The sequence below is a fragment of the Pinus tabuliformis genome, chromosome 2_2, assembly GCF_031772625.1.
Source record: "Pinus tabuliformis cultivar Carrire ecotype Pingquan chromosome 2_2, CPIR1, whole genome shotgun sequence".
Lineage (NCBI taxonomy): Eukaryota > Viridiplantae > Streptophyta > Pinopsida > Pinales > Pinaceae > Pinus > Pinus tabuliformis.
The window spans coordinates 24,954,926-24,972,613 of record NC_142300.1 but is presented as its reverse complement, the minus strand read 5'-3'; the positions used below and the strand labels follow the sequence as shown (position 1 = coordinate 24,972,613).

General features: G+C 38.5%; 1 protein-coding gene across 4 annotated transcripts in view; it reads right to left on the bottom strand.

Annotated features, from left to right (window-relative positions):
* LOC149191346 (uncharacterized) overlaps nt 1-17,688 on the bottom strand; it is a 254,543-nt gene that overhangs the window by 161,543 nt on the left and 75,312 nt on the right. For all 4 annotated transcript variants that reach the window (XM_089404183.1, XM_089404182.1, XM_089404185.1 and 1 more), the window contains exons 2-3: nt 3,470-4,025; nt 3,130-3,318 (exon numbers count right to left, since the gene is read on the bottom strand). In XM_089404183.1, the coding sequence (XP_089260309.1) occupies nt 3,130-3,318; nt 3,470-4,025 (745 nt within the window). The remainder of the gene's footprint in view (nt 1-3,129; nt 3,319-3,469; nt 4,026-17,688) is intronic.

Genomic DNA, 17,688 nt, shown 5'->3' with positions numbered 1-17,688 from the left:
ATCGTCGGGACAAGTTGAGGAGTCAGATCATGGCTGCATCTTAAATAGGGAGAGCAGATCTTAAATAAAATAGAATAACATTCTAATATATAAACCCCCCTTTACTTATCCCTAGTGATTTAAATGATTAAATAAATTAAAAAGGAATTAAATAAATTAGTTTAATAACCAAAGAAAAATATATTAATAAAATAAAATAGAATAACATTCTAATATATACTATATTATAATATATAAAATTATTTACTATAATTATAATATTATTTTATTACTATAAGTTATTACCTTTGACTTATTAACATTATAATATTATTATATAATCTAGCTGTTTTTTTATATAGCCGTTGATGGTCAACCTAGTCAACCTTGCCTTTTGGAAGATCTGCTGCTCTCCCTATTTAAGATGCAGCCATGATCTGACTCCTCAACTTGCCCTGACGATGAACCACACTAGTTGGTTCGAAACGCGTCGATAAAGGTTTTCTACATGTGATTTACGCCGAAACTCTTCTTATAAATGTTATGGATCACAAAAGCCTCAATTCAACAATACACTAGTCATGTTTGAAATTATTTTAATTTTAAATTTTGGTGATTTTTTTTTTAATTTTAACGATTCTTCTTTTCTGTATTTTTTAGTTTTGAAGGGTAAGGATTTTTTTTTGCATTTTAATATTTTATTTTTCCTTTTTTCCGAAAAATTGTTTCTTTTTTCTTTCAAGGTTACTAGTCATCAAGGCCGTAATGCCAATTAATTTGTAATCTTAACCCCAAATAAAACAAAATAAAATAGAAATTAAACAAACTTGAAAAACACTAAAAAAACAAAAATTTGAAAAAAAGGGACAAAAGAAAAGAGTGCTAGACAAACTTTGGGCGCTAATTTTTAAGGTTTTTGGCAGTCATGATACTTGGTCTTTAATGCCATGGTTAACCCTCAAAATAGGGTGATGCTGCATCATCACTTTTGCATTACAGGGTGTATTTTCATGTCTTTTGTAGTCATGATAAAGGGTGTTGTTGCATCAACACTTCTCAAAACGAGCATAAAAATCAGTGCTAAATGCAACCTCTTAAAAAACGAGAACTCGGTCAAGTTTGTGTTAAATTGGTAACTTTGTTAAGGAAGTGTGTGTCACTTGAATCATTGCCTATCCAAGTTAGGAACCATGATTGTTCCACCAAACCCCTCATTCTGGGAGAGAAGCTTAGTAATAATAGAAGAAAAGCATAGTAAATTTTGGAGTGATAATGAAGGTCCCACTTGGCACAACCTTTGTGTTTCCTCCATTGTTTCAAATTCTTGTGTGGTGCTTGAAAGTGGCTGTCCCATTCTATACCCTTCACACTCATGAAGTCATCTAAAATACCATTCCCAGAAATTATGGGAAGCTAATCAAAAGAGCATATGGGTGCTTCCAACAAATCCAATGGAATGGGGGACTCAGTCTAGAATGGATCCAAGATGCATGGAAAAGAGACAAGAGAGATCATATAGATCAAAGTCATCATCCCCCATGAATAAATGGTTCAAAAAGTGGGGCACCATAAATAGAAGTGGATCACCTGCCATTCCATAATTGAAATAATCAACCTTTCAATTAAAAAACCTTTTTAATTATGAGAATGATGAAGGATATTTCAATTGGAATTCAAGTGAAGGATTGGGACTCTCCCTAGATAGATATATTTAATGACTAATCATGCTTGGGAAAACCAACCATATAGATAATAATGAATGGAAATGCTTAACCGTTGACATAAAATCATAGTCTAATATGTAGGACCAAGTTATTTATTGTGCCTCAAGAAAAGAATAACTCCATAGGCATAAGAACCACAGCCTACATAAAGCCCAGAAGCTAAGTTACCAGGAAACGGATACGGATCCACCAGATTTTTGCAAATCCAGGATCCAGATATAGTGGGTAAACACCACGAATACAAAATACACTAATATTTTTTTTTAATTTTAAAAAACATATTCAAAGTTAAAAATCAAAACCATTCATAAACGACAACATTAAAACTGAAATCATTAGTTAATTCATAAAACTGAAGAATAGAATCATGATGCACCATGCTTTACACAAAAGGGATAAGTTGATAACTGTTAATACAAAATTGAGTGTCTCATTAATGATCACTCTATTGATATGATGATGTACAGTAGGTCTAACTACATGTCAAAAAATGGCTCTATATGCTCATCAATTGAATATTTCAACTCTATATCTTAATCAACCTGTCATGTCCCTTGACATTTGAGTTAAAATCTAAAAGTTCCCATCTAGTTACAGTAGTAAATAAATATTGTACATTGCTTGAGAACATGCTATAGTCTATGTATCATATTGTTCTAAGAGGACTCTTCACCTAGAGTTGGATGGGATTAATCTAATTAAATTATTAATGACACAGCCATCCTTTGTACACTATATATTATTATCTATGTATTGTCTTAAAGCTTTCTTGTTAGCATTATCAAAAATTGAAAATTAACATTTTGATGTGTCAAACCTTTCCTAGTAGCATTATCATGTGCTATACAGCCTATAGGTATTTAATAACTTATACAACTATACAGCCTACAGATTACTAATAAGTGATCTAACTAAAAATCTAAATAGAAAAATTAGAAAAAGCCAAAATCTCTAATGTTATTTGCTTGGGATTCGGTGTGTGAGAGCTAGTTGACACAGGATCCGTTTCAATAGCATGGGATCCGTTTGTGCGTTTGAAGGATCCGTTTATATGGCGGATCCTACGTGGATCTGGGTGGAAACAGAGATCCACGAATTCGGCATCAAGACCCCATGGATCTAATAACATAGCCCAGAAGGTGTTTCACGCTTTACTGTGACTCGTGTGCTTTCAGTAACTTTAGTCTTGACTTGTATGCTTTATAACAGTAACTGAATATGGAGCAGTTAAGGATCAAATTTCACATTAGAAAAATATGCTTCCTTATCTACTTATTTTGGATTAATGAGATAATATTGTATCTTAACTTTAATACTGTGATCAAATGTTAAATGTCAAATTAAAAAAGATAATTCTTTAAAACAAAACAACGAATCATCCAAAACATATATCAAAAAGATAGTACCTTAAGCATAGAAATACAACCTTAGAAACAATCGTCCCTCCATCACCCTTCACTTGTTTAAACTTAGGAGTGTTTGGAAAGGCACAAACTAGAAGAGTGCACTTAGGATTCCAATCAGGTTGATATTCTGCACCCATCTCCAGTGCTTGTGATCGTAAGTTCCCTCGTTCAGGATTCACCAAACCAGATATGGCAATAACTATTCCCTCCTGTTATGAAGATCATCTGTTAGCAATGCTCACTGCAACTAAGGTGTCTGAAAATTAAGACAAGCTAGAACATCAATGAAGCAATACTTAATTCAGAAAGTATTGGCTACTAATAGAAATCTCTACCCAACCCTTCTCACTGATACCTTACCATAAGACATGAGAAGGATCCACGATCTGGTTTGTCATGGCTCCCCAGCATACCATGACCTGTTTCTTCCTCCTGTGCAGTGGAACCAGACATGGGTCCACCACTACAAGCGCTGGACACCTTTATATTAGCTTTTGTAGGCTTTTTCCTATTGTTTGAATCTTCATGTTTTTTCTCTCCTGCTGTAGTATTTGGAGAACTTGAAGAATTTGGTTTGTTCTCATCTCTTGACAAAATACTACCTTTAGACGTACTATGTGGATCCTTTCCAGTATGGTTATGTCTTGAATCACTTGCAGCATCGTCCGCACTTGCTGATAATCTTTTGCCCTTCTTCTCTTTGCTAGGACTGACATTTTCAATAATTTTTGGTTGAGAGTTTTCAACAGGGTTCTGACTAGTGCCAATCCAAGATGGAAGCTTTCGTTTTTTGTCATCACTCTTTGTATCAACTTCTGTTTTACAAGTGATCACATTAATTCTTGAAAGTCCAATACAAGCTCTATGTTCTGAGGTACCAAAGGGCTGGCGACAGATAATCTGTAGCCGTTTCCACCTGACCATGACAAACCAATTTCACCTCTTCAGGAAATAGATATTTATGATCATTAGCAATACCTATGACCTCGATTCAGCAATATTGAGTTATCTAGATTCAGTCAAAATTTCTACAACTAGCATAATTCCTACAGAAATTTATAATAACAAAAATGCATTTTCCATGAAAATCCATTTAACCATAGAGAAAGGATCAAAAGAAAGAAACGGGAGTTCACTGGAAGAAGAAGATATAGTATTGTTGCTACAAGGAATCTGAAGAGCATAGATGAATCTAAATTTGTTTACAGGAAGGAAATTAAGTACAAGAATGAGGGGTACATCTTACGAGAGGAAAAGAGAGCAAACATTAAACAGGACACGATTAAATCATATAAGCATAAATATTTCAAACTGAAGGTTACCAAAAGAGAAAACTGTAATGAATCATACCTTGGAATGTAAATTGGAAATTGACCTGCAAGCTATAGATAGGGAATAAAGGCATCCTTTTAAGATCCCACACGTCATTCATTGTTTAAAAGTTTATTCCTCTCATATTAATACCACAGATTAAGATCATTACACACATCAAAAGTGTAATGAATCTTGGTGCATCTTCAGTAAAATAGCTAGCGTGTATGAATAGACCAACAAATAAAAGAGCCATACTAAATGAGTGCCACATTCAATTTCTTATATCTAGTTAGATGCCCCTCAAAGCCACCTGCTTGTGCTTGTTCTGTAACTGCTGGGACAATGATGCAACAAGAAGATTGTAATCAAGTGTTGTCACCGTACAATCATAAAATACCTATATGCATATGTATGTTCTCCATTATCCTAACAATATGCATCCACAAAATCACTCGCATCATACACGAAAGTCTCTGACAACTCTAATTAAGCCAAGTACACAGAATGTAAGAGCTGCCTGAGTCAGAGAAACAGCTTGTGCAACTACAACATCCTTTTTAATATTCCTTTGATACTGCATCTTCTACGAAATGTTTGCTAGCAATTACATGCCTCAGGATGGCAGTTCAACATAGTCCCATCTATGCATCTAGTAATATTGTCTCCCTTGGACAACACACTATAAATTGCACCCTGCACTCTACTCCAGAGCTTCATTCTCAGGGTTGTAAGCCAAACTTTTCCTTGAACATTATTTCTGCTCAAAGCATGCAAACACGTTTATGTAAGTAATCTGCCATCATCTCCTACTTCCCATGAAATGTCTGTTACTGCAAAATCTAGCACCTTAGTGCAAAGCCTGACGAAGCAAATTAGATGGAGAGTAATAATGGGATAATTACCACTATCACCTCAGCAACTACTCCACTGCTTTTAGTGGTTGGATACAATCCCCATAAGGGAGGCTTCCCCGGTAGATCTTAGGGATTAAGTAACCCAAGTGCTCTTTGGCTAAATTCCCCCTAAAGGTTCTACTACGGAATTCACCCACAGAAAAAGATACAATGAGTAGGTTGTGACTTAAGGTACAGTTTCAAAAGAGTATGTTCAAAGGTCCCTATGGCTAAATCTAGAGGGCTTAGTTAGACCAAAAGAGGCTCAAATAGGCACCCACTACCCAAACACAAGCAATCAAGTACATATACTTTGCTGTTATAAACTAGGCTTTAAATCAATGATTTAGAGCAAGCAAAAGCTTAATAACAGCAATAAAAAAACAGCCCCAGAATCTATGATAGACACATGTAAAATTAAGGCTGATTTATGTATAAATACGAAAAGAAACTGTAGGAATTTTAAATGGCTGAAACACATATAACAGAAATAGAAACTCTAGATGTCAGCCTTAATTAATGGGTGAAAATTGCATGTAAAATGATATTTTTACTTTTCCAAATGAATGCATACAAATTCTAGTCCTAGGTTAATATGGTCCAAGACAAATACCACTGAAAATGATGATTTTGCTGTAACCTAACCCTAATTTACCTTAGCAAAACATAAAAGATAAAAAATTAGGGTTTTATTTTTATTTTATTGGGTTGGCACAAGAGATAGGACTAGTGTCTTTTCTCAATCAAGGGCTAACGCAGTGTAAGAGAATAAATCTACATAAGAAGACCAATGGAAGTGATTTCAAAGAGAGAGAGAGAGACAAACTTGTGTTTCTCACTGAGTTACCAGGAAACAGAAAGAGATATGGATCCGAATTCGAATACGGATATGGATCCACCAGATTTTTGCGAAGCCAGGATCCGAATACGGTGGGTGAACACCAAGTATACAAAATACACTAATATTTTTTAATTTTAAAAATCATATTCAAAGTTAAAAATCAAAACCATTCATGAATGACAACATTAGAACTGAAATCAATAGTTAATTCATAAATCTGAAGATTTAAATCATGATGCACCATGCTTTATACAAAAAGGATAACTGCTAGTACAAAATTGAATCTCTCATTAATGATCACTCTATTGATATGATGATATACAGTAGGTCTAACTACATGTAACAAACTGCCTCTATATGCTCATCAATTGAATATTTCAACTCTACATCTTAATCAACCTGTCATCTTCCTTGACATTTGGCTTAAAAATCTAAAAATTCCCATCTAGTTATAGTGGTAAATGAATATTGTACATTGCTTGAGAACATGCTATATAGTCTACGTACCATATTGTTCTATTCGAAAAATCCACGATTGCAATAAACTGGAAACTATTCTTCTAATTGATGCAGTTTATTTGTCTTTTGTTATTTAAGTAACGGCGAACTACAAATAGCTCACTACTGCAATCTTCACAATTATAATAAACGTTGCAGAAATAAATCAGGAACTGAGAAATAGAAGCACACACATAAAATGACACCAATGTTTTTTGATTAATGTACTCGGAAAAATCGCGAAGGAAAAACCGGTTCAGCAAATGAGGGTTTATATTTTATTATCTTCAGCAAATTAGAGAGTACATAATTCTGCTTGCCAAACACTGGCAACACTCCAGAGAATTTTCTCCACCACTCCAACTAGCAGATTGACCTAGAAACCCTTTATTTCCCTTGCATAATCAAACTCGACCTCCTCCAGTAAATGCGCAAAAAAACACTGTTGCTGGAAATACACACTAGCTAGAAACTGTCTGTTGATCCTACAATCTTTTGATGATCCTGCACTCACATTAGGGAACTCGCTCTATCCTCCGAAATTGATTCCCAGCAACTGGAAATACAATCTACCACCCAAATCTGCACACTGGAGAACTCGCAACCACTGGTACGACCAAGAAATCAGCCTTCCCTCTGACTCTGGAAATTTGTCAAAAATTTCCCCTGGAAATCTCTCTCCATTTTTTGTTGAACCCTCTCACTGATGCTCTGTTGGCTCGAACTCTTCCCTTGCTGAATACATCGCACTAGGAAATTTGCATTGCCTTGCTCCCTTGCTCATTCGATGTGTCTTCTCCAAGCCCCATCGACTTGCTCTTATAATTCTCTCATTGGAGCACCAACGGCCAAGATCTAATCATGATCGATGGCTCAAATCATCTTAGACTCCGTCAAATTACTTTTGAGAAGTCTCTAGAGCAAAAGTCGATTTCCTTAATTAATACACTTTAATTAACCAATTTTCCTAAGTTAGACTTAGGAATTTTAATTATCCGGTCAATTAATTTAATTAAGGTGTTTCGGATCCATATCTCGCGAAACCATTTCCGGTTATTGGAGATCTCATGTTCCTTTGTCTCTCACACAACTTAGAAACTAGAAAAATAATACTCCCTCTTAGCGAGGAAGGTGTTCTCTTCTCTCCATCAATCTACTCTATATATTGTATCCAGACTAATCACGTTGTTGGTGCCTGCCATTTGTGATACAACTAGCTCTCACTGTCCACCATGACACTGCCCAACTTTGATCTCACTCTGTTGATGACTCTGCGCTACTGTTGTGATGTTGCTATTGTATCTGAGTTGTTGCCATCATTGCAATTGTGTATTGATCTCCTCAGAACCTGAAGCTCTAAGCTTCCATGTGGCAACTCCCTCTAAAGCTAGACTCCCTCTGTTGAGAAATCTAGGGGGCAACAAGTGTAGGTGATTTCTCTCCTTTGATAACTACTTGTGATGTATTTTTACTTTACTTGATTAACTTCGTCTTTCCTTTATTATTATTAGTGTTCTCTATCATCATATCGCTGCCAAATCATAAAGAACAATGACATAATAGGACACAATATATAGGCGATCAGCCAAGGCCAAAACCTCTCCAACTGAGAGGAAAACCCACCAAAATCCTTCTCTTCTTATAGAACTTCAATTGATGAATTCCAAGACCTATGACCCTTGACCAAGGCCCTCCAAGACCAAGTCATCCTTTCTACTCGATGAGCTTTCCTTCCACAACTTCCAACAACAAACTTCGACCCCAGCGACAATTTCTGCAACTTTGACTTAGCAGCTTCAGCAACTTCGACCTAGCAGCTTCATAGCTTCGACCTTGATGCAACTTCAACAACTTCGACCTAGCAGCTTCACAACTTCAATCTAGACGCAGTTTCACAGCTTCGACCTTATAGCGTCAGATCTTCGACCTTGCAGCTTCGATGCAGCTTCAGAATTTTGTCTCGCCCAGAAACTATAGAAACCCTAACGAAAGAGAGAGAGAGGCCCAAAAATTTCGATCTTGATCTTCTTCATCCTTTTCCAGCTTCTATCTTAAGGAAATCGAACTTGCTTGAGTGAGTGTGCAAATGAGGTCGAATTCCCTCTTATTTATTGGCTTGTGAGGGGTACGAATTGCTTATCTTGAGGCCGACATGTCCCTTCATGTAGGCCGACTTGATCTTTGTGCCATGACGAGGTCTTGGAGGGTCTTTTGACTCAATAATTTCTTTTTTACAATATGTAACATGCCCAAATGGGTCTTCAATACATGACAATGACTCAATTGACTTTATGACAAACCTAGAAGCACTCAATGGGTGTTTGACCTAAATATAAATTTCCCTTGAGCAAGAAACCCATGCCTCAAGAACATAAATAATAAATTTATTTTTCTCTTCTCATTAAATACATAAAATCACGATTACATATGCCATTATGAAGACCAAACCTAGTTACATATTTCAACACTCCCTCTTAACTAGGGAGGTATTCATAATCCATACAAGGTATTTGGACATTCTCAATCTGAAGAATTCTCATAAGAAGAGTCGGATTGGTAACCAATTTGTATAGCATCATATCATCCAGCATTGTCACATAGCAAGGCCTTGACTAACATCTCTATCCCTCCACAAGATCAGAGCACAATGCTGGCAAGACTAATGATTTATAGACACCCTCATCATCGTCTCTCTCAGAACATACCCCACCCGGGTTCTCTCAGAGTATGTTCCACCAAGACTATTCATATCTTGGATTCCCAGTCCTCAAAGACTATCGGTCCTCTACGACTACTCTTATCTTCGATGCCCTACCACATCCTTAAAGAGTATCGCATGCCATATGTTTACCCAATCCTCCATTCTATCTTCCCAAGTGAAGACAAGAATGATGTGTTTATCTCTCCCTCTAACCTAGGGAGGATATACCCATTCCAATGAAGGAATGCACTCATTCCTATAAAAGGAATGCACTCATTCCTATAAAAGGAATGTACCCAAGCTCCCTCTTAACCAGGGACTTGACCAAGCCTCCCCTTAACCGAGGATTTGCTTCCAGCAGCTCTCTAGATGTAGATCAGATGTAGATCATGGGACAACCAACTGCTTGTAGGACTCCCTCTTTCGATGTCATGAATTTCTTCTTTGTTATGGAGCCTGCATCTTTTGGGACTTCTTCGTAAGGAATCAGGCATCCATTACTATCATTCATGAATCATGTTAGTCATGTCATCCTTTCTTTCATCGAAAAGTGATTCACTAATCCATATCTGGATTTCCTTCATACAACTACCTTCTCCACATCATGTTTCCTTCAAGATCTTATCATCCCACCACATCAGTATTAGTTGTAGATGACATCTACAACTCTTTCTTTGGTAGCCCTGCATTAGTCCATCTAGATATTGCTCAAGTATCAAAAATGAACATCAAATTACCTTTGTGGTCGTCTTAGATCATGACATTTGCTTGTTGTATCAACATCTTGCATTCATATTGAGACAAATCCAAAAAGATATTAAATGTCAAGGGTCATCTTCCTTTCCAGACTTCTTCAGAGTCTTTATACCTTTTCAATGGAGATGTCATAGTCAATTCTTCTAGTTATTAGATGTTGATTTCCTTTTCTATGTGACAGTTGTTGCATCTTTCACAATCTCCCCTTACTTTCTTCACATATTGCTTCTCAAGAACTTCCATTCACAGTTCCTTCATTTTTCTCAACCACCTCATATTCCATATGAGGACTTATTATGTTGATTTCATCTAGTCAATATGTGAACCATGCCTTTATTGTTAGTTTTTTGTAGCATCGGATGTGTTCTAGCCACGAAATTTGGTGGAGAGGCTAGAATACATGTATTCTCCAAAACCCAGAAATCGTTTCTGGAAATTCCACCTATGGGTGACTTAATTAAAATAATTAATATTTTTTTAATGGTTTCTAAGTCTAAACTTAGGAAAACTGATTAATTAAAAGGTATTAATTAAGTCATGGTGAAATCTTCTAGAAGAAAACATGGATCGAGTTCTAGTAAATCTTAGCCATCGATTATGTTTTAATCTTGGCCGTTGATGTCTCAACGAGAGATTATAAAAAGAAATTCGATGGGGGTTGGAGAACACACTTGAGACACCAGAAATTCGATTTTGCTAGGAAATCGATCTTTAGAGTAGCAGCATTCAGTTGCCAGAGGTGATTCAGTGAGATCGAAGCAGTGAGAGAGGGGCAGGGATAGTAAGGCTGGAGGGAGATTTTCTAGTCCGGTGACTGCATAGCAGAGATACAGTGAATTCCACAAAGAGGCAACGCAGAGCAGAGAGGCAACGCAGTGCTTCAGAGGGGAAGTCGTATTTTGCTAGGGAGAGTAGTGATTCAGTACCAGAAGCTGGAGTGGGAGCCTGGAGGCAAGGAGAGTCCATTTCCCAGATAGCAGTTGATCAGTTAGCGAGAGAGACGTTGGTCCGAGTTGTATGACGCAGAACTGCGTAGGTTGACGTAGAACTGTGTAGGCTGATGCAGGGACTGTGTAGAGGCAGTAGAGAACAGCTCATCTTGACCCAAGGTCAATGTCGGATCACCGGTGGAAGTGAGATTTTTCTCACTACATCTTTTGTCAGTCATTTTTCTGTATGCATTGCTAGATTTGAGCATCCATAGTCTTGTACTCAGATTTACTACTGCATAATAATAAAACCCTCAGTTGCTGCACCGGTTTTCCCAAGTTGGGTTTTTTTGGGGACATTGGTCCAAAAATAACAGTGTTATTTTTATGTGTGCATCTATTCTTCCAGCATTATTTTTCTTCCGCAGTGTTCTATTTGTGAAGGTTGGAGTGTATTAGTTTCAATATTTACCGTAGGATGCAGTAAATAATTTGTTCAATTTATTTAACAAATAGAAGAAACTTAATTAGTTACTGCAGTAGGATTCCGGATTTAGGAATTTTCACATGGTATCAGAGCACATATCGTAAGCCGGAGAGCTCAGTAGCAGAAGGAAGGAGGAATTTCAAATCTCTGTAGAGGCAGCAGTTCGAAATCCTCAAGAGGCAACACAATCCTTGGGCCAGGAGGGTTAGTTTTTGAGGAAAATTTATTTCTCTGAGAGAGTCGACAGAGAAATTAGATTTTCCAGATTAGAGCTTACCAGAGGTAGAGGGAGACGCAGTATTTTCCTTGCAAAGCAGATCTTCAGCTGGGACGCAGTTATTTTGCAATAGTTTGCTAGTGCAAAATAGCGTCAGGAGGAAGGAAGAGCACACACTGAGGGAATTCTTTTTTCAAGGGACTTCTAGCCCCGAAGTTCGATTTTAACTAGCAGAGCAGCAGTAGCTGTGAACAGATTTTCCCACTCCAGCAAGGAGTGCGTAAAGCCAGTCAGCAGTTGCGCAGAGGAGAAGAGGAATTCAAAATTTTTGCAGAGATGGCATCAGCAGGGTTGAGATATCAGGATCGATTGGAGGGAGCTTCCAACTATGTCATTTGGAAGGCGAGAATTTCTTGTCTTCTAGATGAATACGATCTCAAAGCTTACATTGATAGCGTGGTAGTTGTACCCAAAGATGCAGATCCGCTGAAAGCCTACAAGAAGGAGATGGCGAAAGCAAAGAGGCTGATTCTCGATGGGGTTCGAGATCACGTGGTGTCTCACATAGCTGGCAAAGATACTGCCCAGCAGATGTGGGAGGCTCTTGCTACGCTATACGAGGGATCTTCCGAGCAGTGGAAGATGTATCTTGAGGAGAAGCTGAGATGCACAAGGATGCAGAAAGGGGAGCACATAGACCCCTTCCTTACTAGGCTTCAGGATATCCGAGACCAGCTGTCTGCAGTAGGGTCAGCGCCCTAGCCTACAAAATTGGTGCAGTTTGCTCTAAACAGCGTTTCCGAAGAATGGCAGGTCTTCGTCCAGAGTATTCTAGGCAGAGAAAAGTTTCCAGACTAGGATCGAATGTGGGCTGATCTGCAGCAGGAGGAGATGAGGCGAGATTTGGTGAAGACCACCATCACTGGCAGCCGCAGCAGCAGTGGGGCAAAGCAAGTAAAGGAAGAGAAGAATGTGGCCCTCGCATCAAAGGGGCAGCAGGAGCAGTGCAGGAGGAAGGACATTTCCAAGGTCAAGTGCTTCAGATGTGGTGAGCTTGGCCACTACAGCACTCAATGTCCTCTCAAAAAAAGGACAAGGAGGAGAAGCAGGATCAGCAGGCTGCATCCGCAGAGATCGACAGGCTGTCCTCCAGATTGGAGGAAGATTTTGCCATGATCACCAATATACCTCCAAGAGTGAGGTGGGGTGATTTGGTTTTGTAGCCCCAGAGAGCTACAAGATGGGCAGGATTCTTGAGGAGATCCAACTCATGAATCAATACCTTGCTACAGGAGCCCATAGCATGCAATAGCAGGATGGATCAATGGCAGTTGGTGCAGTCAGGTGCCAGACTGACAAATGTCATAGCTAGTAGTAGGTCAGATACTGGGCAGCGCAATGCAGAGTTGGCAGCAATGCAGTTGGCACAGAGCAGAGTCAACAGCAGCGCAGAGGCTTCAGTGACAACGTAGAGTCTAGCAGCGGTTAGGACTTGGGTGATAGATGCATCATATTGATCACAATTGATTCAGTATTTTGGATGCTTTTCAATTGCAGTTGCTGCAGCAGCAGTTGAAGAGGGAGTGTTGGCAGCAATTTAGCAGGGTCAGCAGCAGCACAGATGCAGCTCATATCAGAGTTGCGCAGTAGTGATGGGCAAAGCAGCCAGACATCAACAGCGTGACACGAGATGGCGCAAAGGCAGGGTTGCTTCAGTGGGTTGCAGCGCTAGAACACATTCCTCGCTAAGAGGGAGTGTTAGTTTTTATAGCATCGGTGTGTTCTAGCCACAAAATTTGGTGGAGAGGCTATAATACATGTATTCTCCAAAACCTAGAAATCGTTTCTGGAAATTCTACCTAGAGACAAATCAATTAAAATAATTAATCTTTTTTTAATGGTTCCTAAGTCTAAACTTAGGAAAACTGATTAATTGAAGGGTATTAATTAAGTCATCTGAAATCTTCTAAAAGAAGACATGGAACGAGTTTTAGTTAATCTTAGCCATCGATTATGTTTTAATCTTGGTCGTTGATGTCTCAACAAAAGATTATAAGAAGAAATTCGATGGGGGCTAGAGAACACACTTGAGACACCAAAAATTTGATTTTGCGTGGAAATCGATCTCTAGAGTAGCAGCATTCAATTACCAGGTGATTCAGTGAGATTGAAGCAATGAGAGGGGCAAGGATAGTAAGGCTAGAGGGAGATTTTCCAATCCGATGAGTGCATAGCGGAGAGACAATGAATTGAGCAAAGAGGCAGCGCAGTGCTTTAGAGGGGAAGTCGTATTTTGCTGGGGAGAAGCAGTGATTCAGTGCCAAAAGCCAGAGTGGGAGCCCGGAGGCCAAGAGAGTCCATTTCCCAGATAGCAGTTGATCAGTTAGCAAGAGAGACACTGATCCGAGTTGTGTGACGCAGAACTACGTAGGCTGACGCAGGGACTACGCAGAGGCAACAGAGAACAGCTCATCTTGTCAGATCATCGGTGGAAATGAGATTTTTCTCACTAGATCTTCTGTCAGTCAATTCTCTGTATGGATTGCTAGATTTAAGCATCCATAGTCTTGTACTCAGATTTACTACTGCATAATAATAAAACCCTCAGTTGTTGCACCGGTTTTCCCAAGTTGGGTTTTTCCGAGGACATTGGTCCAAAAATAACAATGTTATTTGTGTGTGTGCGCAACAGTGTTATTTGTGTGTGCGCGCATCTATTCTTCCAACGTTATTTTTCTTCCGTAGTATTGTATTTGTGAAGGCTGCAGTGTATTAGTTTCGATATTTACTGTAGGATGCAGTAAATAATTTATTCAATTTATTTAACAAATAGAAGAAACTTAATCAGTTGCTACAACAGGATTTCGGATTTAGGAATTTTCACATTTATGCATCCTTCCAAAGGAGGAGATTCTTTCTCTTGAGCATGCTCATGAGGTGGAGCATTTATCCACGCTATCTGCAACTATATGACATGACTCAATTTTATCAAACACAAGCATACATACCTCATCTCTTCCTTTTGGTCATCTAAACTTCCTTCAATAGGTGAACCTTCCGATGAAGATTCCCACAGAGGATCTTGATCATCCTCATCCTGTAAATGCTCCTTTTTGAATGATGTATGATGAGCTCTATACTAGATGACTTTATTTTTCTCATAATTCTAACGAGGTTACCAAGAACTACATCCTTTTATAGGTGACATCCATAGACTTCTATTTCAACTATCTTTCATGCTTCTTTATGATGATGTCACGAGCTCTTGCTTTCAATCGTATGCTTCTATGATGCCATCTCCTAACATGATGCATCATATTATGCTTCTAATGATTCCTACCATGATAGTTATATTTTACAATAGAAAACTTGAAACAAAAACTTGAAAAGAACTAGGTGAGGAAGACTATCTCAATCATAGTAGAGATCTTTTACTTCCTCCTTTTTGGATTTCTTCTTTTCAGCTTCTTCCACTTCTTTAGTGATATGGGCTTCTTCCCTTCCTCTTTTGTTGTTGTCCTTCTTGAGCTTTGGACAATCTCTTGTAGTGCCCATATTCATGATAGCCATAGCATTGAACCTTCGACATGTTCTTCTTCTTTTTCTGAGGACCAAGCTTCCCAAACTTCCCTTTTCTTCTAGCCATGGTAGCAAATGCTTGAGCTTGCTCGCTTGATCCTACATCGATTTTTGCCTTCAACTTGGTTTCTTCGATTTTGCACAATGACCATAGTTCATTGAATGGAGTAGCTTCCTTCTTCCCATAGATGCTTGATGTGAAGTTGCCCCATTCCTCTGGTAGTGCATTGAGCACTATGGTAGTCATTTCCTTGTCAGACATTATTTCTCCCAACTCTTGGAGTTGGTTTCTTATTTCTGACACCCTCATAAAGTATGAGGCTATTCCTTCTTCTTTTGATATCTTCATCTTGTAGAGCTTGAGATTCTTCTTTTGGCAGTTTGACAATTACACCCTTAACATGACCAACGACTTCATTTTCTATGAGGATCAAATCTATCATCTTCTTCCATGCAAGAAAGTTTGACGACCCAAACAATTTGTTGCTCTCCTTGCCATATGAAGTCGTTTTGACATATTCCAATATAGCTATAAAAATACTTACTTGTCAAGTGAAGATACTCCTAGATGATAAAATCTTCAACTTGATGCCTTCTTGATGTTGATGATGATGTAGATAATAGAAGATGGTGAAGATGTCTTTCCTCAAAAGTGATCCTTGGCTCAAAGGGAGATAACATTGATTCCTTGATGATGATGACAACACTTTTTCCTTCTTTTCTTCCTTCAAGACAACGCTAGTTAAACTTGTTTCACAACCTCAAATTTCGTCATTTTTGCAATAACCCTAGTTCACACGTGTGGCTAGAAGATGGACAAATTTTCGTCCTTTCTACTTCGCTTGACTTGACTTCTTTTCCTTGTTATTTCGACTTGCAAAGGAGACCTTTCTTGGCACAAAACTTGATCCTTGATGGTGGCTGCAATTCGATACTTGTTCCTGCAGAAGGATGTCTTAATACTTCGCACGTGTGGAGAATATAGCCTAGAAAAACAGACCCAAAAGTGCTTCACTCTTCCTTTCTCGTGATAATGATTGTAGAATGTGTGAGTTCCCAAAAACGCTTCAAGTGTGGATTCAGAACCCTTCTAGGGATGAGCTAGGGTTTTGAGGTCTTCTTTGATGCTCTTAATTATTCCCTTTCAATATGACGAGAGGGTTAGTCCTTCTTGATGATTGATGATCTTGACGTTTCCAGGATTATCTCTTTATACTTCGGCCCTAGAGTATCCCACTTCGTGTTGCCCTTCCTTGATGTGGTCACCTTAGCTTTGATAACGTGCTGAGAAATCTAGGGGGCAACAAGTGTATGCGATTTCTCTTCTTTGATAATTGCTTGTGATGTACAGTTTACTTGATTAACTTCTTCTTTCCTTTATTATTATTAATGTTCTCTATCATCAAACAGCTACCAAATCATAAAGAACAATGAGACAATGGGACACAAGATATAGGCGATCAGCTAGGGCCAAAACCTCTCCAACTGAGAGGAAAACCCACCAAAATCCCTCTCTTCTTATAGAACTTCAATTGACGAATCCCAAGACCTATGACCCTTGACCAAGACCCTCCAAGACCAAGTCATCCTTTCTTCTTGATGAACTTTCCTTCCACAGCTTCCAGCAACAAACTTCGACCTTCCAGCAACTTCGACCCCAACAACAATTTTTGCAACTTTGACCTAGCAGCTTCAGCAACTTCGACCTAGCAGCTTCACAACTTCGACCTTGATGCAGCTTCAACAACTTCAACCCAGTAGCTTCACAACTTCGATCTAGACGAAGTTTCACAGCTTCGACCTTGCAGCTTCACAGATTCGATGCAGCTTAAGAATTTCGTTTAGCCCGGAAACTGTAGAAACCCTAACGAAAGAGAGGGAGAGAGAGAGAGAGAGGCCCAAAAACTTCGATATTGATTTTCTTCTTCTTCTTCGTCCTTTTCCAGCTTTTATCTTGAGATCGAACTTGCTTGAGTGAGTGTGAAAATGAGGCCGAATTCCCTCTTATTTATAGGCTTGTGAGGGGTACGAATTGTTTATCTTGAGGCTAACATGTCCCTTCATGTAGGCTGACTTGATCTTTGTGCCATGACGAGGTCTTGGAGGGTCTTTTGACTCAATAAATTTGTTTACAATATGTGACATGCCCAAATGGGTCTTCAATACATGACAATGACTCAATTGACTTTATGACAAACCTAGAAGCACTCAATGGGTGCTTGACCTAAAAATAAATTTCCCTTGAGCATGAAACCCATGCCTCAAGAACACAAATAATAAATTTATTTATCTTTTCATTAAATACATAAAATCACGATTACATATGCCATTATGAAGACCAAACCTAGTTACATATTTCAACAC